The sequence below is a fragment of the Anabas testudineus genome, chromosome 3 (assembly GCF_900324465.2).
Source record: "Anabas testudineus chromosome 3, fAnaTes1.2, whole genome shotgun sequence".
NCBI classification, from domain to species: Eukaryota; Metazoa; Chordata; class Actinopteri; order Anabantiformes; family Anabantidae; genus Anabas; species Anabas testudineus.
In genome coordinates this window covers 7,003,964-7,031,583 of record NC_046612.1, presented here as the reverse complement: position 1 = coordinate 7,031,583, position 27,620 = coordinate 7,003,964, and the positions used below count along the sequence as shown (strand labels likewise).

The following is a 27,620-nucleotide window of genomic DNA, read 5'->3' as shown; positions in this document are numbered from 1 at the left end:
TAATTAGGAAAATAGCCTATCATTACTGTGACACTACACTTCCCAGAATTCAAACCGTCTGTTTTGTGTTTACGTTTAGCGATCACGTTCACCAATTGTTGTATCACACTGTTGGTCAATGTAACACTACAAACAACTCAGAAATGGTGGCAGTAGCATGTCTATAATGCATCATTTCTGAAATTCATCGTTGCTTAGTTTATCTTTTTATCCGTCCTCTGTCGTCATTGGAAATCCTACAACACCCAGCATGCTTTGCGCCTCCATCATGAGTTTCCGCTGGGAGCTGTGGGTGTTCAAAGTCAAGCGTCAGATTATTTTCCATTGGTTTTGTTCCCTAGGCTGGTTTAGAAGACACGATCGAGAGCTGGGGGTATTTCTGACCTTTAATGATTTGTTTTACCCACCATGGTGTCCAGCTGTATCGTACCGAGCTGTAAGAGAAGGCGCCGGACTGGACTGAGTTATTACCGGTTTCCAGTGAAGGATGCTGAGCGCTGTAAACTGTGGCTGAGAGCTGTAAACAATCCGAAATATGACGAGGACACTGCGGTGGACTGTCTGAAAAACCACCGAGTGTGCAGTCTCCATTTCAAACCGGAGGACTTTGAACGACATTTAGTTTGGGAGGCGATGGGGGGCGACGGGGTGAGGAAATTACGACCCACCGCGGTTCCCTCCCTCAATCTAGACCACGGAGAAACTTCTACCTGCGTTGAACAGGTGAGACAATCCAGACTGAGCTCACCTGTATTTTCTAGTTCGACAGTCAGTCTGCTAACACATTATGACGTTGCCATAGCTAAGTCCGGGATGCTAATGCTAACTAAGTCTTTGCAGATTCTGCAGAACTGTTGTGGTTTCACTCATCATACACATGGACGGAGTCTCCTCCCAGGGGGGCCGGGGCAGAAAGGTGTTGTTGGGCCCCTGCTGACCCCCCACTGTTCATGATAGTACCATACCAGTACTGGTCTTACAATACTCCTACAAGAGGATCGGTGTGTGTGACTGCCAGCATGTAGCTGTAACCTTGGTGTTTATTACCATTAATGTCTGTCAGTCGTGAATATGTTGTCCTGAATACAGCTTAGTTATCAGTGAACCCATGTGTTGTGTTTCTTTTGCAGAGGGCTGTCCTCTTATCAGGTTTTCTAACCCTAACATCTGTGGGAGAGACAAAGGCTACAGTTAGCCATGCTCCTGTAGTAATCTGTTTATAGATGTTACATATGGTCATAGGATTTGGCTGAACCAAAAATTAAAATCAAACCAGACAGAAACCAGGTAAAGTTGATCAAAAAGTTTAGTTTTTTTTTCCAAGAGTATCAATTTTATCTGAAGAATAACCTGCATTAACACCATGTCCCAACAAAACTGTACATGATTATAATGACAGCACAAAACTACACCCTAAATCCTGCTTCTAGGCACCTTTTAAGAAAGTCATTGTCAGATTTGATTATGAAAATAATCATTCATCGTACCCTTACAACACTGCCTTGTGTTTTGAGTTGTTTTTGCAAGTCATTAATATTTCACACAGAAAAAACATCAAACAAACACAAAATAAACTCAGTCAGGTTTAAAGGTTCTTCAGGAGACCCACAGTTGTAGATTTGAACAACTTTTGTAGGTTTCACAGAAAAGCACAGAATACCTGCACCCTGCTTGTCATTCCTGGTTAGTCTTTCATTTCTACATATGTCTGACAGAGTTAGGGAGTTGTTCAGTGCACATAATGTCGTCCAGCTGCTCATACTACAAAGGTTTCAGTCTTGGTCAGACATCTTATCCAGAACTTTCCCAGATGACATCATCTCAGCTGTAAAACTCCTCCTGATGACATTTTGTCTGGATAACATCATCTAGAGGAGTTTCATAGCTAGAACTGAGCTAACATACATATGACCAGCACATTACTTACTCCCCAATGGCGACGGGAGGGACTTTTATCAGAACAAATTAACAAGTCTCCTTACATCAAAACCATTTTTTTGTTTTATTAGGAAAAGGTTCCTAGCAAAGCTGCTCAAGCCTCTTCCTCTGTGGCCTCAGCTCCCAGCTTGTTGCCTTGGGCCTCTGTATTGACTTCAGTAAGTATGATGTAGTAAGGCTATCTTTAAGATTTGACGTTTTATATAAACTAGACCACAATCCTTATTTCTTTATATTCACTGTTTTGACTCAAGGGTCAAAGCACATCATCGCAGTCTTCCTTGGGTGTTCGGTGCACTGGTGTGGATACAACATCCTCATATCCCTCCCATCCAGTTTCTGTAAGTACAACATATGACCTCAGTAGTCCTATTCTGAGCAGTACATGATCATTAATGGTATTCCCCTCTGCCGTTCTATAAAAATATCTCCCTGCTTCTAGTTGAAATATTTTTCCTGGATGCTTTTCAGTTCAGATGATGTCACCTGGTTTCTTATAATATGGAGTCTGTAATCTTGGTTGACCTGCAGCTCCACAACTCCTCCAGATGACATCATCCGATCTGGAAGAGCTTTTCACCTAGGAGCAGAGAGATATTTTAATATGAGAACCTTAGCAAACAAGTATATATATATATATATTCAAACGAGCTGCACACATACTGTGGATGGTAGTAAGTCATTTTGAATTATACACCTGCCTTCTTTATCTCAGATTCCCTCAGGAGCCCCGAGCACCTCATCCCAGTCCCCTCCACCAGCTGAAATCAGTGAAAGAGTGTACAGTGTATCGTCTAAGACCATCCACCAAGAGACCGAAATAAGCTCAGGAACTGAATCAAAATCAGATGACACCACAAACTTAAGTCAATCGAAGACTATTGTGAATGATAGCTGTTTGATGGAGCTGTTCAAGAAGTGTCAGACATGTGGTCAGACCATAATTAAAAAGAAGGTGTCTCAGTGTGGAGCACAGAAGAAGGTCAGGTGGAGCTGCCTTGGTGGACACAGGGGCATATGGATGTCATCACCCTACCTTTGGGAGGCATTTCCCGAAATCCACCTTCTTACAACTCTTTCCATTCTTTTTTCTGGAGGCGCTTTCACACACTTTAAAAAATGGGCCAAACATCTGCACCTGAATTTCATGGGGAATAAAACCTTTTTTGAAATCCAAAAAGCATACCTCAACCCAGATGTGAAACAGATAAATAGGACTGAGCTGGAAGTCCACCAACAGCCTGAAGGAACTTTTATTCAGATTACAGATGATGGTCGCTGTGTTTCTTCTGGACTCGTATCAAAAAGGAATGAACAGTGTAAGCCATTTAAATATTTTAGGGTTGAATTGATCAGACGACCACCTGCACACACAAGACAGACATACCTGCACATTATTTTAGTCACAGTCGTGTACAGTTCTTATTCTCCTTCCTTTTTCTTTTTACTATAAAGATCCTCTGAAGAAAATCAAGTCCAAATTAGCGAGACGAGAGAAGGGACCTCTGTCGTCACAGTCAAGGTGAGGAGCATGTATACTATATACTTTTCATTACACAACCACATCAACCACATGTTTATTTCGATGGGAAGTATTAATCAGCATGTAGAACTGTCATCTGTGGATCTCGAGAGAACTATGGAAGCGCGTTAGCCTTACTCAAGTGACATTATGTAATTTATTTTATTTCTGAAACTTATGCTGGGGATGTACTTACTGTCTACCAGTGTGCAGACGTAGGCTAAAGCTAAATAACCAGTGTAATTTTCTACGTACTTCTTTGCAATCTTTGTGTGTATTTCTGGAAGATGTAAAAAGCTTTGCCACAGGAGGCAGACTAGAGCTTAATCATCTCTGACAGAAAACAACATTTCAGAGCACCCTGGTAGCCGACTAGTAATAATACGTGCTACATAACCTCAACTTCCCTGGTGTGATTCTGGCTCAGGACCTTTGTTTTCCCATCTTCTCCTTTCCTGTCTCTCTGCAATTAATTGTTAATAGGGGCAAAATGTCCTCCAAAATAATCTAAACATTAAAAGAAAACAGAATTTTATTTGTTGTTTTATGATCGAACGTTATTGTGATGCAGAAAATGTGAGTCATTTTTAACAATGTTAAATCAACATTTATCTTAAATGACCATGAAAAGGTTTCTTAGTGGTTTGATATTTTAACAAAATGTAGTTTTCAAATATTTTGTTTGCGTGGACATTTTTATTTAATAAAACTAAATCTACTCTTGATCTATATTAATAATCCCCCAAAGCATACCTTTACTAACAGAAAGACAAAGGTGGGTGACTTTGAATGACCTTCAGTATATGTCTGCAGAGAAAAACAGCAGCAGCAAGATGATGTTGAACATCTGAGGAAAACTGCACGTGGGGCTTCAGAGGTGGAGTGTCTCCAGGACAGGTTAGTATTGATCTTTATTAAATGTAGACTTCAGTTTTTCTGTCAGACAGGTATGGACTTTCCTAAGATATATTTTTACTCTTTTACTGAAACTTTCGCCTGTAATCTTTTATTTTCAGTTTTGAGGAGATGGAGGTCACTATTGAAGAGGATGAAGACGATGAAGGCAACAGTGTGAAAAACAGAGTGTAATTCTATTTGTATTATACAGCATATGGTTTATCTTATATTTGTGCTTCTATGGCTCAGATATTGTTTTAATCTAACAGAGCTGAATTGAAAAGTGATGTGGAAAATGTCACAGAAACATCAGAACGGAGAGCTGCAGGTGCAGATGACAACTGTCCTGAAGATGTCCAAGTACCAGTAATTCCTCAGAGGTTTGCCTTTTATCGTGGTCAAGTTTAAGAGCCTATTTTTAGAAATTTAAAGTAAATATTGGTATTTTTAATTCATTGATGAGTGCCTAAATTTCTTTTTAACACTGCAAAATGTCCGAAACCTGTTTTAAATTACTTTATTAACATTCTCAACATATGATATATATATGATATATAAGATGAAAAAAATCAAAAATCTGTATATGTTTCATAAAGACAGAAAGTTTTGCAGGAATGAAACTGCATCTTTGCGATGAAACAGTAATTATAGTTTTTATAAAAACTATTACAACCTGTGATAAACAAAGTCATTTTGGATGTTACACTACAGTGTTTTGGGACTTAACTGACAGGTGTAGGGAAAAATACAAGCAAAATACACACAAGTTGAAAATGTAAAAATGAGTGACTGTGTGTGATAAAACGTAAAACAGTTAGAATGTGTGAGATTTCTAAAGCAGGATAAACAGCAAAATGACATCAGATAGGCTTTGATCATTTCACATCTGTTGTTGGTCATATCTGATGTGTTTCTAACTGCAGCTAAATTTCACAATCAATAAAAGTTGTGTCACACATTGTTGTTATCAGGTCCTCAACATCTGAGCTTCTACTCGAATGTGAGGAGGAGGAGCTGGAGCCGTGGCAGAAACGAACTTCACAAGTTGACCCGAAGGATGAAGATGATGATGTTGGAGAGTTAAGTATGTGACAGTATTTTTTTAAACGTGTTGGTTTTGAGTCTTCTGTACTAGAAAGCTGTTGTCAAAACATGTCGTCATATAAGCATGTCAGAGTGAATATTAACAAAAACTTTGACATTTTAGTGACATTTAAAAACAGTAAAGATATTTTATGTGTTGACTGAGCTATATTTTGTGTTTTTGTGCATATTCTTGCAAAAATGACAAATTTTTGTTCCTAAATTGTGTTTTTACGGCTAATGAAGAAACCGATTTGAAGTCAGAACCTCCAACTCCTCCGAGAAATGCAGCGAATACGTCGCCACCTGGGCAGAAAACAGAAACCAAACAACCTGTTGTCTTCAGCAGCCAAGTATGAATGTTGGTATTTTATGTAATTTAACGGTAATAAATTAGTTCACCAGCAAGTTAAAGATGTAGTAAGTGACTTGGTTCCATATGTATGCAAGGATGGCATCTGTTTCTGTTACCTCAGGGATTCATTGTGGCTTCTCCACAATTAACAAGCAACACCAAGTTTGTCGGCTCCCCCCAGACACAGTGTACTCCCAGGAGTTCATTCACAATAGTACCAGGTGAAGGTGAGTACAGATTGTGTTACAGGCATTGTATTTTTGAAGTACTTACAGTTGTGTTAACTTTTGTTTATCTTAAGAGTTTCTGTGTGTTTTTATTATATTTTATTTATACACCTTTTTCAGAAAGTCATTGCAGCCATAGTAACACCTGAGACCTGTGTCGTGGTTTCTTCCTCTAAAATGCTGCAAATCAACAACCCTGTGTTTTTATCCAGCTTCCGGACTGCTGCAGCACATAAAACACCAACCCAAAGCAGTCCAACCGGTCCGGCTCACAGCCCCTCTCTGTTGCTGTCAGTCTGCCTTCTTTTCCGTATTTAGACTTGAGTCAACTGACACATCAGACAAACAAACAATATTTAAATTTAGCTGTACTACAACAACATACTCAAACTGTTGTAATGGGGAACCTGCACACAGCACTTGTTACGCGATTTTCCAAAAATGAAAAACCCATTCATTTTAAATTTGATACCAGCTACTCAGTTTCATTCCACTTTAATGGCATGAGTTTTATTGGAATATAATGTTCAGTAAAAATAAATTATTAAGATCATGAAACCCCCTCTCAAGTGTTTTATTGCTTTGTTATTTGAATGCATGATATTTTAGTGTTAATAAATTGTTTGTATGTTAAGATTAAATCATTCGCACATTACCTAACATTATTTATAATATTAATGATTTATTGAACAAGTTCATCTGGAACAGTAAAGAAGAAAAACTTTAACTCTGATTATGCTATTTACAAACAAGACTTCTCTTGTTTATTACCACCCAGTAATAAATGTGATCAGCCAATCTGGTTTTCCAGTTCAGGTGAACATAGAGCATGACCTCATCTTAAATATTACTAATATTCAGACAATGTCATAAAAAACTAAAACAAACAAATATTCCTTTTGTTAGAAACAGTCTCAGGTTGTTTCACCATATATCAGTGACTCGTCTCCTTTGATCCAGTTTTCCCATTTACCAGGTAACAGGTGGTTTGTCCCATGGTGGGTTCAGTAAAGGTGAACAACATTTTATTCCTTTAGCCTCTTTTTTAATAAAAGACTTGTACTTCTACTAGTATTGTCTTTGTGTATTTCTGTCAGCTCTGCTCAACTGTAAAGAAAAAATGTAAATATAAGCCAGCGAGCCCAGGAAGTGGCAAAAATAAAAAAGGAAGTGATGAAACAAAACGCCTGCCTGATGGTGCAGACAGTCCGAGCGTTTCCACCGCTTTGGGCCAGAGATGCACTTCTCCCCCCTGCGTGGAGTAGACCCACTGTGCCCCATCTCCACCGTCCTCTGTCTGAGGACTGTGTTAAAGTCGGTGTCTAGACCTGGCTCTGCTTTGAAACACAGAGGCTGAGTGAGAGAGGTAGGCAGAACATAAGGACTGCTGTGTGCAGTCTTTGTCTCAGCATTTAGCTACCCCCCAGTGAAGATGCTAACGGAGCTTAGCTAATGTTATGATAGCTATTTGCAACCTAACGATATGATGAATTAGATAAAAAATGTGGTCTTAAAAAAATGCGAGTTTGTACTTAGAACTTTAGTCTCGCTGCAGACTACAGCAGTTGTAGAGTAAGAGTACTGGATATCACACACGTTAGCTAGTTAGCATTAGCTAGATGCTTTGCTAAGCTGATATAATGCGCTGGGATCTGTGAGCTCCACGCTAACATGACGTGCTAATGGTAGCTTTTGGTAGTTGATGTAGTGACTGTCCAGAATGGTGAAGGTAGCTAACACTTTGTTTTCAGGTCAGTAATGTAGTTTTAGATGTAGGACGTTACTGTGAGGGAGTGTTTTAGATTCACCAGTGACCACGTTAACTGGTGACCGAATCCGAATGCGTCGCTCGTTGCTGCTAGTTACGGCAGCTGTTGGAAACAGGAAGAGAGCATGTTAGCTGTTAGCTGGTTTCACCACATTATTATAACAACCGCATGCAGCTAAATAGTCTTTTGACAAGAAATATGCACACACAGTTTAAACGTTGTTCGTACTGTGTTACGGAAGTCTCGGGGAAAAAAGGATTCCGAGTCTCTTGTCTGGTCTGTTTTCACACAAACATCAAACCTGGACGTTTTGTCTATGGAGCATTGTTTAAGTAAATAAACGTCGACTACAAAAATATGTTGTCACACTTCATTATATTAAAATAAATTGTCGATATGGGATCCGATCCCGCATCTCATTGTAGGAAAACATGCTCGGCGTTTGTTTTTATACATTCAACTTACACAGCATCCAGCCACACATCGCTCTGTACACAGCTGCAGCCAGATCAACCTGTGACCGCCGCGTCTGTGCATTCAGATAACTCCCGTTGTCTTCTAATGTCTGTTTTTAACACTAATAGGAGCTCTTCTCTGAATGTTTGTCTGGTTTTCAGCTAACATGCTCTCTTCCTGTTTCCAACAGCTGCCGTAACTAGCAGCAACGAGCGACGCATTCGGATTCGGTCACCAGTTAACGTGGTCACTGGTGAATCTGGAACACCGGCGTTAACTAGCGTTAGCTTAGCTTAGCTCTAAAGTGTAACAGCAGGTTTACACCCACAGATGTTTCAATCGATTGTACTTTATTGCCAAAAGACAGCCTAACGTCCTTCATTGTCTCACATTATCGTAAGATAATAAGAAAAGAAATGCAATTTTTAGTGTTTTAAGTAGAAAATACTTTCTTCTTTAAGAAAGAGGTTTGACATTTCGTCTCCCATAGTAACCAATACTGACGCCATCTTGGCAGGTAAACATTAATATTTTGGCCTGACTGTTTTAGAAGTCCCAGATGAATAAAGAATAATAAACGTGAAGCTGCTATTATAAATTATTGTTATTAAAAAAATAAAGCCTTCCTTGGTTCTAGTTTGGAAGCACATGTCAAATATCATTCTGCTTCAGTCATCTGGCCCAGAGAAGCATTGTCATCTGAAGGAGTGATGACATAATTTAGAAGGATTTTCTTCTAGATCACGACAGCTAGGACATGGAGGACAAGGTCAGCCAGAACTGTAACAGTATAAGAAACTGTACAACAAAAGACTAAATGAAGTGTGGGTTGTTGCGCTTATTGATGAAGGCGCAGAGAATTATTAACTGACTCTGCAGTTCGACTTGGCTTCACAGGGATTTTTCAGTGTCTTTCAGCTCATTGTTTTGGATTTACCACCCACAACGTCCTCTCTTATCGAGGTGTTTAAAGTGCAGTACCTGTTCCTATGCACTATGAGAACAGATATAAATATTAACTAGCCGCTGGGTAATTTAGAGAAGCACTTACCGAACTTAGGACACATGTCGTTGTGTTTGCAGTTCAAAAACATTTAATTTCCTGTTGTTCCTTCCACCAAAGTACTTTTGTGATATAGCTCTACACGTAGCATATATTTGATCATTGATTTGCAGTATTAGTATCTACAGGTAGATGTGTATCAGTGACTAAATATTGTATCTGTATGTTGCAGCGCCACAATGTCTGAGCTGTTTATGGAGTGTGTCGAGGAGGAGCTGGAGCCGTGGCAGAAACAAGTTCCTGAAGTTCACTTGATAGACGATGATGATGACGATGAACCCATCTTCGTTGGAGTTCTCTGTATGTTAAAGAATCTTTTTAAATGCATTATATAGATGTATATTACAGCTTCTACGAGCTCCAAAAATTGTAATCATTGCCTACTCCTCATTTAAAATGTATAGCTTACAAGCACCCTCAGCTGTTTTAATATTTAGTTACTTAATTAAACTGTGCATGTTGCTCATTATCTCTGCTTGGAGTTTAGATTAATGTGTCTCTGCAGAGAAAGTGCTTATTTTGGCTGTTTTTGTATGTTCTTACAGCTAATAACCAAAAGGATGGTAAGGCTAATATTCCACTTCCTCAAAGGAACAGTGCAGGGAAACAAGAAATAAAGCAACCTGCTCCTCTAGCTACCATTGGTTCTTCGCCAATAGTGCTGCCTTTGAATGTGGCTGGAAATGCAGTGAATACTGCAGCACCCAATCTGACAACAGTGACGCCACAGCCTGTTATTGTCAATAATCAGGTACAGATTGCATGCAAAAAGAACAACTTCTCATTATAGTGTTTTTGTGTGGAGTGAATACCTTTTCATATTATGGAAAATTATAATGTGGTTGTTGCATAAAGTAGTATTATGTTGGATTGTAGATTCAGCCTTTTTTTTTTTTTTTTTGTTCAGGGTTTTATTGTCGCTTCTTCACAATTAGCCAACAGCAGTGAGTTTATTGCCTCTCTTGGGACGCAGTACCCCCCTGGAACATCATTTACAATCGTACCAGGTAAATCTTAGCAGCATGCTGCTCTGAGGAGGAAAATCTTCTTTCATAATGAGGTGAAGTTGTAGTGTTGTGGTGGTGGTTTTAAACTGGTTTCAAGAGCTTATTCTGTGTTTCAGCTGGTCAGCAGCAGCTCTTTCAGCAGGTCAGTCCAGCAACAGTAATACCTGGAGCTGTTCACAGGCCTCAAGTGCAGCAAATCAGCAACAACATTGTGACGCTGTCTAACGTCCAGAGTCCTGCTGTGTATTCAACACAGACTAATCAGCTGCAACCGAACCGACCCAACTCCCAAACCCTTCAGGCCGTTGCTGTGCCTGTAAAGGCTGTTAATAATAACAGAGGTAATTTTCTTCCAGTTTTGACTTTCATACATTACCACAATTACCAGGCATTGACTAAAATGTAATTTTTTTTTTTTCATACAGATCAAAGTCCAGTCAAACGATTGTTGCCACCACAGCAAATTGACAACATAGTAAAAAGAGCAAAGCTTGATTTGGGTAAGTGTCTGTTGCCAGACGAACTTTATGGGTACCATTTTGTAATATCATGAATACACAAACTAGAAATGAATCAAAGTTTTAATAAATTGGTAAAGCGTGTTTTCTAACTGGTTTTCTGCAGCACCGTCAAAAGTACCTGTCAGAGTTGAAAATGGCATCATGAAGACAAAGTGCCCAAAGTGTCAAGAGGAACTTACACAGGATGCTCTGCAGTCTCATGTGATGGTGACTAAATCTATTGTGGGATCTAGTGCAAACACAAAAATAACATATTTATAACAACACAGATGGTTAGTTACAGAAGGGGACAGAAAGGGTGAGAGTAGTTGACATCTAATGGTCATAGCTGCTATAAACCTTAGCCCCCAAAATGGGTCATAGGTGTGGCTTCCATTTTCTTTTTTTGTGTGTGTTTCAAATACATGTATTTAATGACTAATTGATGCTCATTGCATCTTTTTATTTTTCTTCTGTTCACTTTTTCGTCCCATATAAACAAACACCAGTTCATTTGGAGTAGAATGCTTTCTCTTTAACTCTTTTCTTAAATGAAGCAGACATCAATACAAGGTTGACATAGAGTGTTAATGTAAAATATCTTTTTATTTCAGAGTTGTGGCACAAGAGTGGAAAGTACACCTCCATCAGGCCTTAACATTTGTGCAAACAAGCGAATCATGCTGGTCTCAGATTTCTACTACGGCCGCTTTGAGGGAGATGGGATGAAGAAGGACGTGCAGAAGACCACCACGTTCAAGTGTCAGAGCTGTTTAAAAGTTCTCAAGAACAATATAAGGTATGATTTAAGCATCTGCTTTCCTTCAGTAAAATAAGTTGACTTCATTTGTTTCAAATGTTGAGATTTTCCTTGCTGAATATACTATATCAACATAAAACGGGAAGGGTATAGCACTGCTCTGAATGTTGTGGTGATACAGGGATTGTATTGGCCTGTCTTAGATAAAGGGAATCCTCCCTCTCCCTGCTCCATTACAGCTCTGCTTTGCTCTTTATGCTCCATCAAACTGAACAGCAATTCAGGCAGTCGCTGTTATGACTTTTAAATACATAAGAATACATAATTATAAGTATTTTTCTTTTTTCTTTTTTTTTACTGACAATAGCTTATTTATGCACAAACTTATTTATTTGTGTCTAAAATAAGACATGACAGCAGCTCACGAGCAGCGATAAATACAAATTCTTTGCACAAACTGATTGGATGTGATGTAGACATTGAGAGCAGATACAGTAACGCAGAACTGCAGCACCTAATTATTCTCTGGTCTTTGCTTGTCTGGAATAGGAGTGCTCTGGTCTACCTTGGATTGGGTCTTTCTGTTATTTAAAATGATTTTATGCAGGTACAGTTTGTAGATTTTCCACAGGAAAATGACTGTGGAAGAGTAATGACTTTAAATCTGTTATGATGTTTAGTTATTTAATCACAGCTTTAAATTTAATCTAAAAACAAAGTTGCAGAGTAAATCATGCAACATTTAGTCTTTAGTCAAAAACATTTTACAGATATTTAACAGCTTTAATAAGACAGACGGAGGCTTTCTGAAAAGACATCTGTCCAGTGCAAATGAAGAACGTGTGGACATCTTCCTCAACTCTCACTGCAGTTTTCTTTTCAGATGGATGACAGTATCAGACCATTTTCCCTCACGGGGCTAAAGATGAAAAATGACTGCTAGTTTACGTAGCGTAAGAACTGCTCCTTTGATTGAATAACTTTGCTTTAGAACATTGCAAAAAAAGCTTCTGTAAGCTGCTTTTAATGGGGAAACACATTTGTACTGCAACCGCACTCTCACAGTCGAGGTCACAGTTCATCCACATAAAAATTTCTAATAGGGGAGCTGAGGTAGCAGAACATACAGGCTGAAAAATGAGCCATGCCTCGTCGGGGCAGCAGAGGCAGGTAGCTGTGGACGTGCCTATTGCAGCCGCGGGGCACTACATCATTAGGCAAAACAAAAATCTGTGTGTAATTGCTGATATTATAACAGCCATTATACATGCTTAAAAAGTGAGCTGCAAGGTGAATACTTCATTTATCTTTAAAACCTTTGGGACCTGGACCATAACCGCTGCATGTGCACAGGCTATGAATATTTAATTTTCTCCACTATTTGGTACTGGTTTTGTTTTTAATGCATATATTTTGTCTTTTAAAAATAGAAATATTCCACAAACCCACAGTTAAGTTTTGTTTTGTTTTATTTTATTTACTGTTTGTTTTTTTTGTTTTTTTATTTGTTCTGTTTGCACCAATAAAAGTGTTGAATGAAGAGACCATTTGATTTTAGACCAACTGCAAGTAATCATCAGTCTAATGATGATTTTTTTTTTATGTTTTTATTTGCAGTTGCTTAGTCTAAAAACCATTTAAAAATAGAGATAAAATGTCCAGTGCAATTCTCACTGTGTGGCTGTTTTATTAGATTGTGATGATGTGTTTGTCTTTGGCCTCAAAAAGCAAATATTTAATTTACTCATAAATATTTTAAAGCTAAATTCTTTACTATCCCTGTGAGTTTCAGGTCCTCATTTTTTTCATCAAGTTTTTTACAATCGTGTCTCACTTTGTTTCAAATGGTTTCTTATTTCTGCGCTGTTGTGTTCCCTGTGCAGGTTCATGAACCATTTGAAACACCACCTGGAGCTGGAAAAGCAGAACAGTGAGAGCTGGGAGAGCCACACAACCTGCCAGCATTGCTACCGACAGTACATGACTCCATTCCAGCTGCAGTGCCACATCGAGAGTGCCCACAGCCCAATTGAATCCTCAAGTATAACATGAAGATCTATAGAGCATAGAGACAGTCTATTCAGACAGTTTGACAGTTCTTAACTATCTTTTCTTTCCTTGTTCAGCCAATTGTAAAATTTGTGAGCTGGCGTTTGAGTCAGAGCAAGTTCTGCTGGAACACATGAAGGACAACCACAAGCCCGGGGAAATGCCTTATGTCTGCCAGGTCTGTCACTGGTTACCAAGTTGTGCTTGGATTAAATTTTCAAAAGAACCTTCATTGTTTCTAAAATTATGTTTTTCTGATTCCACAGGTTTGCAACTACAGGTCCTCTTTCTTCTCAGATGTGGAGACACATTTCCGTACTGTCCACGAGAACACAAAAGACCTGCTGTGTCCCTTCTGTCTCAAAGTTCTTAGAAGTAGTCATATATACATGCAACACTACATGAAACATCAGGTATGATAGTATGAGGTCATTTCTTATTAATAGATTCAGTGCAATCTGTGTTTGTAACAGTTTTCCTATATTTGCAAGAGTTTGAATTTAGTTTTGGTTTGTTTGTTTGCTCCAGCTCCATGTTTGGATTGATTTTGTTGTCTGCCTAGCACCTTACTCTAATAAATAAAAACCTGACAATAAAACCTGCTTCTCCTCACCTGCCCTAAAGGAACAAAAAAAAAGATGCTAGAGTTGGATCCAAACAAAATTAATTGCCGTTTTATTAATAGATATGGAAGTAGTTTCTTTCATACTCATTACATTCTTTCAGTGAAACCAAATGAAACATCTCAGTAATTAGCCTCTAGTCCCACCACTTATTAATCACGTGTTTGTTTTTACACTGATGTTTTTTTTTGTTTTTTCTATTTCAGAAAAAAGGTATCCATCGCTGTGGAAAATGCAGACTGAATTTCCTTACCTACAAAGAGAAAGTGGAGCACAGAACTCAAGTCCACAAGACTTTCAGGAAACCTAAAGCTCTTGAGGGCCTTCCCCCAGGAACTAAGGTGTGACCCGGTCATCATAGGAGCTGTACAGCATTAATTTTAATTGTCTTTACATTTATACAAATTTAATTGAGTGTTAATGCATCTTGGGTTTTCTTTCCAGGTGACTATTCGAGCCTCCTTCACAGGAAAGGCTCCCATATCGCAGATGTCTCCTGATCGATCTGGCTTAATCGTCAGTCCAGAAACACTAAGTTTCAGTCAGCAAACCAAACCTCCAGTCAGCGTATCCAAGTCTAAATCGAACATATGTGCAGCGGGAAAAAATAAGATGGCTCAGAACAAGAAGCAAAACGGTCGAACAACCAAACACAACCTGTCCCTCAAGAACCTCAGGTTGTTAACAAAGCTTTAATACAGATTAATTATGTATGCAGCATTTGATAATCAGCATAGGATCAAATCTGTGTTTCTAAGTTTATTTTAAGTGTATATATAAATAATACAAAGCTCCATCTTCTGAGAGTTTATGACAGGAGAGTAATTGATGTTATTAAAGCAAAGCACAAGTAGCTAGGTACATTTTCATTTAATTTTCCAGATGCTAACGACTATGTTATTTAGCTAACAGGGCTCAGGAATCAAGAACAGTATTTTTTTTTCGGTCACTTAAGCCTTTTAAGCGGATCAAATTAAGCATGACAAGCAGACAATTAATGGAGGTTTTTTTTTCATCTGCTGTAAGCTGAATGATTAATGTTTAGATTCATTCATACATTTAAATTATATAATCAACATCTGCCTTTAACCATGTGATTGAACTTTTGTGTTTTGTTTTTTTTTTTTGTTTTTTTTTAAGTGTCTTTGAAGGGCGTCACACATGCATCGAATGTAACGCGCAGGTTGATGACTTCTTTTCTCACTTCCCGATGGTTTCAAATTGCGGAGCATGTAAATATCGGACGTGTTGCAAAGTTTCGATTGGGAATCATATGATAAAGTGAGTCAAAGCAGAATCAGTGAGTGTCTCCACTGTTACCTGACCATCTTTGTGACAAATCTTTCTCTGGCCTTTGATAGATTTCATAGCACCATCACCAAAAACAGATTTTTGAAAATGGATAATAAGAAAATTTCATCTCCGTCAAAGTAAGTATGTTTCTAAACATATTTTTTGCTATTTTGCACAGGATATTGTATTTGAAATTGAACTTGACAGAAGAGTTTTTATCTTCCCCAGGCTAACTTTGGTCTGTCTCAACTGTGATCTCCTCGTGGATGCATCAGGAGGTGACCTGATGACAAAACACTTAACGGATCGACCAAATCACACATGCAAAGTCATTCATGAGAAAGGTGAGTTTGTTTTCTACCCTCTAGCATCACCAAAGTCATGGCTAGTGTTTAGTGTTACAGGTTTCTTGAAGGTTGTCTCTGTTGTGTTTAACCCAGCAGATATCAAAGCCAAAGATCGAGTGTGAGTAGAAACTACTACCCACATTACATCTTGTCACCCATTTGTACTATTTGACAAGAAACATAAAATCTTAAAGGGGCACTCCAGTGATTTTGGTATTGAATGTAAATCTGAACGTGAATGAAGTTGAAAAAACTTTCAACAGAACCCTTCAGTCTACAGATCAAATGTCCTCTCACTTACAGACAGCTTCATGTGAATAATATCAAACTTTAGAAATACTCCCTCTGAACTGGGAGAGCTTTTATCTTCCCCAGGTTTAAATTTGGTGTTTTCATGTTGAAATCTCAGCTTGTATTAGCTGATGTTATAGCACTGCTTGAAAGACCAAGAAGATGATAGTAACCTCATCTCTTCACATATTGTTACTCAGAGTGGTTGTAGATGATGAGATGGAAGCTGACGGCCACCATAGGTTCTTTCAAGCTTTGAAAGGAAGCAGTGGGAGCAGGTGGGTATTGAAATGGTTGCAATCTGCAACCTTACCACTAGATGTCACAAAGTCTTACACACTGCACCTTTATGTAAATTAATCTGAATCTCCACCACTGGTTGTTAACAAAGGGGTTTGTGATGCTTTATAGTAACTGAATTTGTTAAGGTTCTTTTATCTGGTATATTTAAACTCAATAAACAGGAATAAATAAAAATTTGACATCATATCAGACCAGTTCTGAGAAGATCCAACTCATCGCGAGCTGCGATGACATCATAAGTCTGTTTCCACAGACTCTCTGTGACTCGTAATCTGACCTCTCTGTGTAAAAGTGGTGGAGTGCTCCTTTAAGGTGGTTTAACTACAAATATAGTTTATAATAATTAGTGTCTCTAGTTCAACTTATAATAACTTTAGAGCAGCTGTTTATCAATGTACTGAAGTTGATATTTAAGAGTTGGTACGAGCATGTTGATAAAAGCTGCACGTTAAACTGAAGTATTATAATAATGTGTTTTTATAAGTGTCCTCTCTTTTTTTTATTATCCTGCAGGCATCTCATCATGGCACAACCAGCAAAAGTCTTGTACGTCTTGACGTCAGCGTCTGCTCAAAGACCAAAGGAAACAGACTTGAAACTAGCTGAAAGCATCGTATCTCGAAGTGTTAGTGTTGCTGCTGTCAATAAACCAGAGTCCGAGTCAACGGTCCCAGCAGGTGATCAGGAGAGGCCTTCCACTGAAGGAGAATTGAAGCAGTTGTTGATGCCCACCTTATCATCTTCCTGTACACCAGATGGTGTTTCAGACCTCCATGATGAGTCCGTGGGGAACTCGGAGAGCCCAGATGTCAGGGAGCAGCTCCCTGTCTCTGAGCACGAGACTAACGAACAGGAAACCAAATCAGAATGAACCTGTACATCATCTAAACAATGCTCATGACAAACCAGAGGTCTGCACAGTTATAAATCAAATAACTGCTTGACCAGGCGTTCCTCGGCATTGTAGAGTCACTTACGTATCAGTTATATGATAATGTTTGCTGCAAATACCCTTAAGACTCCAGTCCATTTCAACAACTGGGGAAAAAATGGTCACAGATTTTACTTCTGTTAACCTTACATTGCCTAAATATATGTGAAGTATCTTTGTATTTATAAGTAAAAATACATCCACTACAGTCTTCTTATTTGCCCTTAAGTTGTTTCTTGGACGTTTCAAAAAGCTGGTTGATGTTGGGAAAGAACAAGAAAATTTTCAATTAAAAAAAAAAAAAGCTATTGGGCTTCTAGTGGACAGTTTGTGCTCCTGATCCCTGGTATTAGTCCAAATATGTTTAGATTTCCTCCACTGAGACAGACTAATGCGTTTTATAACTTGGTTGAACTCCACCAGTTTGTCCTGAAAAAGCCTCAGTGGTACCAAATATGCATGTTCACATTCTCCCCAAAGTGCTTTTTGATTAAATTTTAATCCTCTATGTCATCACAGACTGAAAAAGTTTCTGCCCAATTTCTATCACTGGTATCATAATTTGGGTTTTTAGGTTGTTTCATAAGTCACCAACATCATTTTTATTTTCTTCTAATCTCTCATTGTATAATGTGTAAATTATTTTATGGGATAAAATATCTAATGGGTTGGTATATCAACAACAAAACATACAATATCATTGAATGTAGACGTTTGCAGCAAATTCCGGGTTTGGTGCAGAGATATTGGTCTGTAACAGTTGAATATCCCAGAGTAAGAAGTAGTAGAAGTGTTTAGAGAATAATAGCCTCAGATTATGTTCCCTAAGAAAAACATAGGATAACACAAGATAATTAAATGATGGACAACATCAATTGGAAAATTACCACAACTATTTGAGGAATGAGGAAAATAAAAGGTCTAAAATAAAGACTCTGTGTTGACAGCAGCTTGCAAAAGACTTGGTGCATGTGCTCAGCATCACGTGTCAACTCAACCAGTTATGTCCCAGCTGCTGGTTGATTAGTTGCCTTTTATTTTGCACTTATTGGATGAAAAGACACATTCCCTGAGTTTGTGGGAATATTTTATACAATGTGATGTTTGTTTACGTCATAGGTTTTAAAAAGGGTTTCCACTTGTATATACTGTATCTGTAGAGCGAGTGTGTAAATGCATCTATGTCCATGATGGCACTGTAAATGTAACCTCTGTCTGTTTTGAATACATTCCTCTAAAAATATTGTGTTCAGTGTACAGTAGGACACATTTTGTTCAGAGATTTGTAAACTGTCAGGTTTGGATCTGTGTACTCTGGTTTATGTAAATAAATCTTTAGTAAATCTTTAGTGTGGGTGATTGTTTGTTCTTGTACTTTTAGTTTTAATAGTCTGTGCTGCAGAGAAATTGATTTATGCAATTATTTATTAGTTATGAAAATTAAGACGATACAAGTTTTATCCGATATAAAAATAAAAAAATAAAAATAAAAAAGTTGACGTGATTTCGAGTTTCCCGGACCTGACGTCATGGTCAACGCGGATTCTTATTGGCTGAACGTACGTAGACGCGGCGTTTCCAGGACGACGAGACGCCAAACAACCGACAGACACCTGAGCTTAACAACGGCTAATTAACAGATCACGACGACGGTGCCTTGAAAAGTATTTAAAGTCCATTAATCCAAAGTTGTTTACAAGCCGAAAAGTTAAGAGGAGTAACATTAAGAAGGGAATCGACGGAAAGCAGCACAAACATGGTAAAATCGTCGTTGCCAAACCGAAGTTAGCGTTAACTAGCTTATCGGCTACAAACAAAGCTTCTCCCACCATGAACGTGGCGCTGGTTACTGACCTGTTTCTGTTTTCATGTCTTCTCACTGGCAGAGTCGAAACTGGGCCTACGGTCATCAGCAGAGGTTAATGTCTCAGCGCCAGAACCAGGAGCAGCACAGACTTCAGGAGGCCAGGCGGGTGGACAGGGAGCGGCAGCTGCAGGCCGGTCTGCGGGACGAGGAGAGCTTTGAGAGGAGGAGGTACCTGCGACAGGTGCAGCAGGAGCTCAAGGAGAGGCAGCTGGAGAGTGATCTTCTGAAGGTGTTGGACATCTTATTAGTTTAATAACACACTGAATAAACTGCTACTTGCAGTCGTGGTCGATTAAAGTTGGGTCTCTATTTCAATTCAATTTGTATTTATATCGAAAATCTCATTTCAAATGACTAATCTGAACATTACACACAAAACATGACATTTCCTTAAGCAGCTAAATAGTTTCTCCATAATAAATCTAGTAACAAATACTTTTAGTAATTTTAAACAGAAATAAAACCATATTGAAATATGAACATTTATTAGTTTGCCGATTTCTATAATAGCAATACATTTTGGTCAAACAAAAAAGACATCTAAATATGTTGATATATATGAAAGATTGAAGCAATTGCACACTGATGACACAGAGATGCTGGTTCTGGTGTCACTGAATGAACTAATTCAGATATCTATCATAAAGTTCAAGAGTCTTTTTGCCAATAAAATCGGTAAAGGCCAAATGTCAAACTTTAAACCCTTTACATAACCCTGTACTTTATCATCTAGATACTGTAAGATATTAATCATGATTTTTTTAAAACCGATGTGCAGGCGGAGGAGGAGAGAACAAATAGAGAAAAGCAGCTTGAACAAGAGGAGAGAATTGCTAAAGAGCTGGCCCGAATCAGCTTTGAGAAGCAAAGAGACGAGAAAATGCGACAGTATATCAAAGAGAACAGGTACAGACACTTGTTTGATGAGCTTGACTTACTGTATGATTTAAATGCAGCACTTTTGCTCTTGTGCAGTGCTTCTCTGTTTAATAATACTCTGTACTGTATTATTATTATTATTATTTTCAGCATGGAGCTTCGAGAACTAGAGTCAAAACTAAAATCTGCATATCTGAACAAGGAAAGAGCTGCGCAGATTGCTGAGCAGGAAGCGATGAGGTTTGAGACATTGGTGAGCGCTGTCCTTTTTGATTTCAGTAATTAAACTTTTACCATTTTCTGAACTGCTAGTAGTAATATATGGATTATTTAAATAGTCTTTAAATAAATCCAGATTATTTTCTTTGATAATACCACCCAAAAATAGACAATACTGTAAGGAACTTCCATGGCTAAAATTAATTCTGTTCTCTGTAAGATGTTTGTATTTGTCAGGTTTGTTTATAATTACTTTAATTTAGAACTTTAAAATAGATAACTTAAGAGTATGAATTAGTCATTCCTCATAATAAAGAAGGATTGGAAAGACAGCATTATGTTTTTATACCTATGGGTTCAGATGCTCCACGAACAGCATTTGACTTTATTTTCTCTGGAATCTATGCTGTGTTTGTCTTTAGCGTGAGGAGGCAGATTTTGATCGTAAGATGAAGAGGGAACGTGAGCGGGCAGTCACTGAACAGCAGAAGCTGGAGCAGAAACGCCACGAGGAGCTGGTGCAGTATCAGAGAGAGCTGGAGCAGCAGCTCATGGAGAGGGAGCACAAGAGACAGGAGGCTTACGAGGAGTTCCTCAAAGAGAAGCTCATGGTGGATGAGATTGTCAGGAAGATTTATGAGGAAGACCAGATGTGAGTCCCTCATTACTAATCCTCATTCACCTTTACATGAATGAACAATGCACAAAGGCATAAAACCTGACTGGAATACCAAAATTTAGTATGCTGATACCAGGCTGTGGAATTGAATAAAGAATATATGATCAGCAAATAATTTCAAGGAAACTGCAAAAAAAAAAAAAAACTCCTTCTAAACAACTAAGACTGTGTTGGTATAATTTATAGAAAAATAATGTTCTGTTGCAGGGAAAGACAGTTGAAACTGGAGAAGGTCAAAGCCACTCAGCAGCACATTGAAGAATTCAAGAGACAGCAGGCTGAGTGGAGACGAATGGAGCAAGAAAAGATGGAGGCTGAGAACAGGCGCATCATGGAGTTTGCGAACCGTCAGCAGCAGATGGAGGAGAGCAGAATGGCGAAGATCAGAGAGAGAGAAGAAGCAAAGGAGAATCTTCATAAACTAGTTGAGATAACTCTTCCTGTGTCCTTCCTTTTATCTAGTCAGCCAATGAAAAGTGCCTACAGTATATCTGACGCCAAATATCACTTCTCTCTGTTCTCCTGTAGCTGTCTAAGAAGATTGAAGAGGAGAGGCGGCAGCGTGAAGAGATGGAGCGAGTCCGTGAGGAACTGCGTTTCGAGGAAGAAGAAGAGGCTAAAAGGCAGCAAGAAATTGTGAGGATCATTATGTTACTGTGTCGATTTTTAAACATACATGTTCAAGAGTTGAGAGTAACGCAGTGACAAAACTGTAGCTTATTCTCACTTTGACATGTGTTCACTGTCTGCTAACAAACCTACTGACTAACGCAAGCTAAACATCCCAGATACTGTAGGAAAGAGTTTTTATTAGGCAACAGGAATTTAGAATCTATTTGCTTTCGTGCTCCTTTTCCATGAGCAGCAGGAGATAAGTGTGTCTGAATCATCATCTTCTCTCATCTTTGTTTTTCCTTTTTAAATTTCATGTAACAGGAAGAGATGGAAAGAAAAATCAGACAGAGGCTGATGATGCAGCAGACCCACCAGGAGCAGCTGGCTTTCAAAGAGATGCAGAAACGGGCAGAGAAAGAGGAAGAAGAGGCCTTCAGGAAAATGATGATGGCTAAATTTGCAGAGGACGATCGGATAGAGCAGATGAATTCCCAGAAACGGCGCATGAAGCAACTTGAGCACAAACGCGAGGTGGAGAAACTGATAGAGGACAGAAGACGACAGCGTGAGGCTGATATGGTACGAACCACGTTCTCTGTGCGAATCATTACACCCACAGGTGGTGCTGGTGTAGTTTTGTTGTCTAGTTGTACCCCTAGTACTTCACTATTTAAACTGAGGAACAGTTGGTTGTATGTTTTAATGTTATGATGATATTAATATTGAATTATTTAAAATGTTTTAATGAAAGTATTGCATTTGTAGTAACTTGTGTGAATAGTAACAAAATTCTACCATAGAAAGTAAAAGATTTATTTGAGGAACTGCATTTTATAGTCTTTGATAATAACATTTCAATAACTAATTTCAAGGAACTGGAAGCTAAAGAAAGAGCCGCTGAGCAGGAGAGGGAGGCACTGCGTAGACAGATAATTGAAGAAGAGAGGCAGCGACTTCTTAAACGTCACGCAACAAAACTCCTTGGATATTTGCCCAAGGTAAGAGGAAGTGTATGAATCATTTTACACAGCTTCATATCCTCTAGAGGTCATATCACCATCAGAGCATCTTTTTTTTAGGGCTTGCTCCGTGAAGACGACCTTGAGCACTTTGATGAAGACTTCAGGAAAAACTTTAAGGCACGTCAGGCTGATATCTTTTCTGAAGACGGCTGGGAAGGTGGTGATTCAACTTAGTTCTTCTATTGCGCCACTAGGGGGCAGTTTAACGTTACAATCAATATGGGACAATTTGAACTGACCACTAGGTTTTTAATTTCTAAAAATTCATCAGCACTTGTTCAACAACAAAATAATTCCAAAGATTTGGTGACATATGATAATGATTAGCAAACAGTAAATTCAGAGTCTGGACTGCTGACATGCTTTACTCCACAACAAATAAAAAATATCTTTAAAATGTGTCTTTAACATCTTTAAAGAACTAAAACATCGAAATGCAGACTATCTGTGTTTAGGACTTCCCCCAGTCTAGAGCTTTCATGAATTCGTCTTCTGTGAACGACAGCAGCTTGGCAGCTTCAAAATGCATCTGCAGACACAAAGAACCTCTATAAGTGTGATGAAAAACTATTAACAGGGTATGCATTAATGCAATGATAGAGACACTTACCTTTTGTCTTTTAAGAATATCGATCAGCTTGAGCTGTTTCTTGAAACCGACAATGAGCTCAGCTTTCTGCTTTTTTAACATTTTGTTTTCAGCAAGTAGATTCTCTTTGCTCTGATGTTCTTCACTTATCTTGTCCTAGTTCGATAGAATTTAACACTAAATTAGCAGAGATTAAGAAGGAACTTACTTTGTATGGAAACTTGTAAGATGATGAATTTTCTTTTCACTTTCTGGGTGTTACCACATTACCACCTTACTTTATTCAACCACTACCTTTTAATCCTAAAAGTACAAAAGTCATGATGCTGTGGCCTTTTAAAAACATTAAATGAATGTTAATGATTACAAGTTTAATTTGTGTGTTCTGCTGATTTCACTTTTACGCACCATTCTTTAGCTGCTACAGTAGTTAAAATAAATTTTAAAACAACATAAACACAATCGGCACCTTTAAATAAATGTAAAGAAATGTTTTTTTTATGAGCTTTGACAGTAATTTCCTCACCTTGTTCGTCTGTTTCGTCTTGTTCAGTTGAGTCTTTAGCCGCTCTGCCTCCTCCAGAGCTCTGTTCAGACGAACCTCCACCGTGCTGTGGACGGCTGCTGCTTGTTTCTGGGATCTATTCAGATTTTCTATTTCCTAGTGGATAGTGTCAGATTATTCAGTTTGTTATTAAGAAATATTTGGGCTAGATTTGCAGTCTTTTAGTTTAGGCTTTCAGACATTAACACACACCTTATATAAACCAGACACCTGCAGCTGAAGACCATCACACTTTTTGGCAGACTCTTCTGCTAAAGCCCGGTACTTCTCAATGTGTGTTTGCTGAATGTTCGTGGTCTTCTGCAGCCTGGCTCGGTCCTCCTCAAGTTCCTTAATTTTTGCACTAAGTTTAGCGTTTTCATCATCCTGTAAATAATTAATTTCAAGTCATGTCTTAGAAACTATGATTCAGAAATCATAATACAGCTACCAGTGTTTAATTTTCTGGTGTGTGAAGTTGGTCTAGAAATGAAAAGAACGATGAAGATTATTTCAACAATATTAATCTTTCACCAACAGATGTGTCAGGTGTTTTTCCAGTGTTCAGCTGAGGCTCTGTCTCCCTCTGCTGATAGGCAGAGGAAGTGAAACCTTCAAGTAGAACTAAACCTAATCTAAAATACCTTCTTATAATATTCACATGAAAGTTGATCCAGTTCCTCCTGCATAATCCGTAGTTTTGCCTTGAGAACTCGTATTTGAGCGTCTGAAATTCCTTTAAAAAACAGAACCACAAACACAGTCAGACTTAAACCTCAACATTTTCCTACACAAAAATACATGAAATATTCAATTTACCTCATAATATATACATAGAATTTTGATTTCCAATTAAAACTATTATAATTGTCAGTTAAGACTACCTGATCCTACATTGTCTCCAACATCATGATCATCCTCAACATTTTCATGAGTGACTGTGTTGTTCATCTTCTCCTCCATGCTGCGAATTGTCTTTGCCAGGAAAAAATCTGCTGAATCTTCTGCAGCTCCTAACTCATCTGCCTGAGACACGTTGGAGGTTCTGAAATTGACCAATGTGAAACCCTTTTAGTGACCTGGTAAAGAACACTGACTGGGAATCAATTTTACAGAAGGTGTGACCTACATATTATTTTCTTTTTCCTGCTTTCTAGTACATCTGTTTTGTGATGCTGATTTGACAGTTTTTTGGGTCACCACCTACAGTAAGAGAACAGAAACGGTTATTTGGGCATAAGCATTAACAAACTAGAACTGCAGATTGTAAACTAGTGTTGTTTGAGAAGGAATCTGCAGATTTCTGAAATACAGACACTCCAAAACAATATTCAGTGCTGATACCTTCACACGAGGCTCATGCACAGGGCTCTGCTGTGGCTTCATTATCCTGTTGGTGAATAAATGGAAATATATAGATGGAGACAGGTTGGTAAAAAGACAGATACATAAAGAAAAGAAAAGGATGATTTTCATGTAGTATTAAGGGTGGGATGTTTCACTGGAATAAATGTGGATCTACAATGATTCTTCTCAGTTTTAAATATATAATACTTATTGCCTTGATTCCTCTTCATCGTCAAAATCCGTGAGCAATAGGGTGGATAAGGGCTTTGACAGAACTTCATTCTGTTCTCTCTAGAAGACAAAAAACACCAACCGCCTGTTTTAGTTGTAAATCAAGTCTGCCATCTGAGATTCAACTATCCTGCATTCTTAGCAGACTTTTTAGTTCTACTACTATGACAAAAACAGTTAACAAAAAAACAAACGTACCATAAGTTGTTCTGCCTGTCTCACCAGATCTGCTGTCTTGGCTTCCAACTCTGCATTTAAAAGTCTGGAGAGTAAACAAACACATCACAGCTAATCTTTACGTTTTGATTTTGTGTTGAACTTTAACTGTATAGTATTTGGAGGAAGATCCTGATTTCCGGCTGTTGAGGATAAAAGGACAAATTTCATGTTTATGCCACAGATTAAAGCCTGGGATGGAATGGAAGTTTTGACTTTTGCCTACTGACTCTAATACTTGAGGAATTAGGTTGGTCAGGGGCTTTTATTAAACAGTGAAGGTAAGTGCAAGTCTGTTTAAAAACAGAAAGTTTGGTGTAAAGGGGGGATTATAGATTCACATTTAGTGTAACTTATTGTGACTTTTTCTCAAACTGTAGAATTACTTGTTTCACATGAAATACATGCTGACCTTGTTGTGAAGAATTTCAAATAATTATTTGTTAAAAGTCCTTGGAAACTGTGAATTAATGATCTTTTGCATAGATTAATTGAAACTGAATCAAAAACAAACCCAAGAGATGTATAAACAGATTCTTACTTGTATTGTTCTTCCTTAGATAACAGGTCACCTGTGAACCTCTCTGTGGGACCAGAGGCAGATTTTGTCTGAGGTGTTGTTTGACCCCTCTTAGACCTCTCATTCTTAGTGCTGGAAGATGGATGTTTCTTAGTCTAGACAAGCACAAAATAAGACAGGGAAGCAGATTTCATTATCATTAATTGCCCTAGAGCAAATTTTGTATTTAATAGGATAAATGAGATTGCATAAACAAATTCACATCCTCACTGTAGAAATTCATTCTCCACACAGAACATAGAGGATGTGATATTTTAAGCAGGTATTATTTATTGTACACCACTTGAACAATATGGAACCAGGTAATGTTCTTCATTTAATGTGTAATTATTCTTTTGTGGCTCTTTTTTCGAAACAAGTAGTAAAAAAGTATTTGACAGTAGTTGCACATATCACTGTCTGAATGTCTGTATCGTATATCTGAGACAGATCTCTCCTCCCAGCAGTTATATTCAAAGAAATCCTTGGACTTGCACTGACAAGCTCTACTGGTGCTTTAAAGACTGATAACAGCCATTGGAAAAGCTGGTTTTGCTGACTGAAAGTGAGTTAGATGTAACAACAAAGATAAAGTTATATTTAACAGATGTTTGTGGATGAACCTGTATAGGATCAGCACTTTAACAATCTAATAATTTATGATATCGTAAAAAGGTTGACATTTATTTTTACTTTGTTTCAACTCTAGTGCCCACGGTATTTTCAAAGGTATCATTAAAGTTTATTAGGCTTCAGTGAATTAACATTAGCTTGTGGGAACGTCTGTCGACACAGTCGGGCGACTTCACCTGTTGGAAACAAATGTTGAGGTTTAAACGTCTGCTGGTAAAACACAAACAGCTCTATTTAAACCTCTGAGAGATAAACATGAAAAAATGAGGATACAAACCTGAGAAACGACGAACTGGGGCTTTTTAACGAAACTTCTTTCAGCCATTGTGGAACAGTGTACGCGGTCCTGGTTGCATAGCAACAACTTTCAAACAGGACGGTAGCTCGTCAAGGACATTTTAAGGCGATTGATATTATTGTAAAGAGAGTATATCTAAATATATATATATATAAATCAAAGTTGTCCTTAAAACAGTGATGTTAACAAACTTTCTAAAGACATATACACCTAAGTTTAAAAAGAAATAGTTTCTTTAGGTATTTTCCATTCGCTATGAACTGTCATTAAAGAGTTTTAAATGCTTTTAATACAAAATGTCACTTAAACAGATTACCACAGTAAACAGACCAAGCCAATTAATATTATTTATACCAGCTGTGTAACTGAGTACATTCTGTCTATTATAATTAATAACAAATAAACAGTAGTGAAAGATATTAAAAGTAAAGGTAGAGATATCACCACTGAAAAACACCAATACTCAGAAGAAAAATATACTTAGCTAGGCTACGAAAGGTAAAAGTGT

The 27,620-nt window shown here is 38.1% G+C and overlaps 4 protein-coding genes across 14 annotated transcripts; 3 read left to right on the top strand and 1 right to left on the bottom strand.

The window, feature by feature from the left end:
* Positions 1-225: 225 nt before the first annotated feature.
* Positions 226-6,580, top strand: LOC113174347. 5 transcript variants are annotated; one of them, XR_003299902.1, is made up of 12 exons: positions 226-723; positions 2,010-2,096; positions 2,193-2,279; positions 2,654-3,257; positions 3,394-3,460; positions 4,274-4,357; positions 4,477-4,545; positions 4,627-4,737; positions 5,329-5,441; positions 5,678-5,793; positions 5,891-6,022; positions 6,143-6,580. XR_003299902.1 is itself a non-coding variant. In XM_026378271.1 (12 exons), the coding sequence occupies exons 1-12, from the start codon at positions 409-411 to the stop codon at positions 6,169-6,171; spliced, it is 1,779 nt and encodes a 592-aa protein (XP_026234056.1). In that variant the 5' UTR covers positions 227-408; the 3' UTR covers positions 6,172-6,580. The 5 variants fall into 5 exon arrangements, 4 of the variants coding, with proteins under 4 accessions (XP_026234056.1, XP_026234057.1, XP_026234058.1 ...); XM_026378271.1 differs by having other exon boundaries at positions 227-723; positions 5,687-5,793; positions 5,917-6,022; XM_026378270.1 differs by having other exon boundaries at positions 228-723; positions 5,917-6,022.
* A 160-nt stretch (positions 6,581-6,740) lies between these two features.
* znf280d (zinc finger protein 280D) lies at positions 6,741-17,631 on the top strand. Of its 6 annotated transcripts, none has more exons than XM_026378265.1 (19): positions 6,741-7,388; positions 9,483-9,610; positions 9,856-10,061; positions 10,218-10,317; positions 10,434-10,658; positions 10,743-10,817; positions 10,942-11,045; positions 11,432-11,616; positions 13,461-13,618; positions 13,704-13,804; positions 13,893-14,039; positions 14,456-14,590; positions 14,694-14,926; positions 15,390-15,530; positions 15,611-15,679; positions 15,771-15,886; positions 15,986-16,007; positions 16,381-16,458; positions 16,997-17,631. In XM_026378265.1, the coding sequence occupies exons 2-19, from the start codon at positions 9,490-9,492 to the stop codon at positions 17,352-17,354; spliced, it is 2,574 nt and encodes an 857-aa protein (XP_026234050.1). In that variant the 5' UTR covers positions 6,741-7,388; positions 9,483-9,489; the 3' UTR covers positions 17,355-17,631. The 6 variants fall into 6 exon arrangements, with proteins under 6 accessions (XP_026234050.1, XP_026234049.1, XP_026234052.1 ...); XM_026378264.1 differs by having other exon boundaries at positions 15,983-16,007; XM_026378267.1 differs by lacking the exon at positions 16,381-16,458 and having other exon boundaries at positions 6,742-7,388.
* Positions 17,632-19,007: 1,376 nt separating this feature from the next.
* On the top strand, positions 19,008-23,086 carry mns1 (meiosis-specific nuclear structural 1). The gene is made up of 10 exons (XM_026377616.1): positions 19,008-19,173; positions 19,301-19,510; positions 20,060-20,187; positions 20,311-20,413; positions 20,802-21,031; positions 21,266-21,482; positions 21,587-21,694; positions 21,995-22,252; positions 22,546-22,671; positions 22,753-23,086. The coding sequence occupies exons 1-10, from the start codon at positions 19,171-19,173 to the stop codon at positions 22,867-22,869; spliced, it is 1,500 nt and encodes a 499-aa protein (XP_026233401.1). The 5' UTR covers positions 19,008-19,170; the 3' UTR covers positions 22,870-23,086.
* A 37-nt stretch (positions 23,087-23,123) lies between these two features.
* tex9 (testis expressed 9) lies at positions 23,124-27,142 on the bottom strand. 2 transcript variants are annotated; one of them, XM_026377618.1, is made up of 12 exons: positions 27,092-27,142; positions 26,164-26,297; positions 25,605-25,668; positions 25,390-25,466; positions 25,173-25,218; positions 24,958-25,031; positions 24,713-24,873; positions 24,473-24,564; positions 24,042-24,215; positions 23,811-23,945; positions 23,306-23,440; positions 23,124-23,224 (listed from the first exon to the last, which is right to left on the bottom strand). In XM_026377618.1, the coding sequence occupies exons 1-12, from the start codon at positions 27,137-27,139 to the stop codon at positions 23,147-23,149; spliced, it is 1,218 nt and encodes a 405-aa protein (XP_026233403.1). In that variant the 5' UTR covers positions 27,140-27,142; the 3' UTR covers positions 23,124-23,146. The 2 variants fall into 2 exon arrangements, with proteins under 2 accessions (XP_026233403.1, XP_026233402.1); XM_026377617.1 differs by having other exon boundaries at positions 23,124-23,440.
* Positions 27,143-27,620: the final 478 nt, after the last annotated feature.

Bases quoted from the DNA above. Each gene is read 5' to 3' on its own strand.
- mns1 (XM_026377616.1), top strand. The intron at 20,188-20,310 runs GTACAGACACTT...TATTATTTTCAG, and splicing joins CAGTATATCAAAGAGAACAG to CATGGAGCTTCGAGAACTAG. The intron at 21,032-21,265 runs GTGAGTCCCTCA...GTTCTGTTGCAG, and splicing joins ATTTATGAGGAAGACCAGAT to GGAAAGACAGTTGAAACTGG.
- tex9 (XM_026377617.1), bottom strand. From the start codon at position 27,139: ATGGCTGAAAGAAGTTTCGTTAAAAAGCCCCAGTTCGTCGTTTCTCAG. The intron at 26,298-27,091 runs GTTTGTATCCTC...GTGCTTGTCTAG, and splicing joins CCCAGTTCGTCGTTTCTCAG to ACTAAGAAACATCCATCTTC. The intron at 23,946-24,041 runs GTGTGTGTTAAT...ACTATCCACTAG, and splicing joins AGGTGTCTGGTTTATATAAG to GAAATAGAAAATCTGAATAG.
- LOC113174347 (XM_026378270.1), top strand. From the start codon at position 409: ATGGTGTCCAGCTGTATCGTACCGAGCTGTAAGAGAAGGCGCCGGACT. The intron at 2,280-2,653 runs GTAAGTACAACA...TCTTTATCTCAG, and splicing joins ATCCCTCCCATCCAGTTTCT to ATTCCCTCAGGAGCCCCGAG. The intron at 3,461-4,273 runs GTGAGGAGCATG...ATATGTCTGCAG, and splicing joins CCTCTGTCGTCACAGTCAAG to AGAAAAACAGCAGCAGCAAG.
- znf280d (XM_026378264.1), top strand. From the start codon at position 9,490: ATGTCTGAGCTGTTTATGGAGTGTGTCGAGGAGGAGCTGGAGCCGTGG. The intron at 10,818-10,941 runs GTAAGTGTCTGT...GGTTTTCTGCAG, and splicing joins AAGAGCAAAGCTTGATTTGG to CACCGTCAAAAGTACCTGTC. The intron at 11,046-11,431 runs GTGACTAAATCT...TTTTTATTTCAG, and splicing joins CTCTGCAGTCTCATGTGATG to AGTTGTGGCACAAGAGTGGA.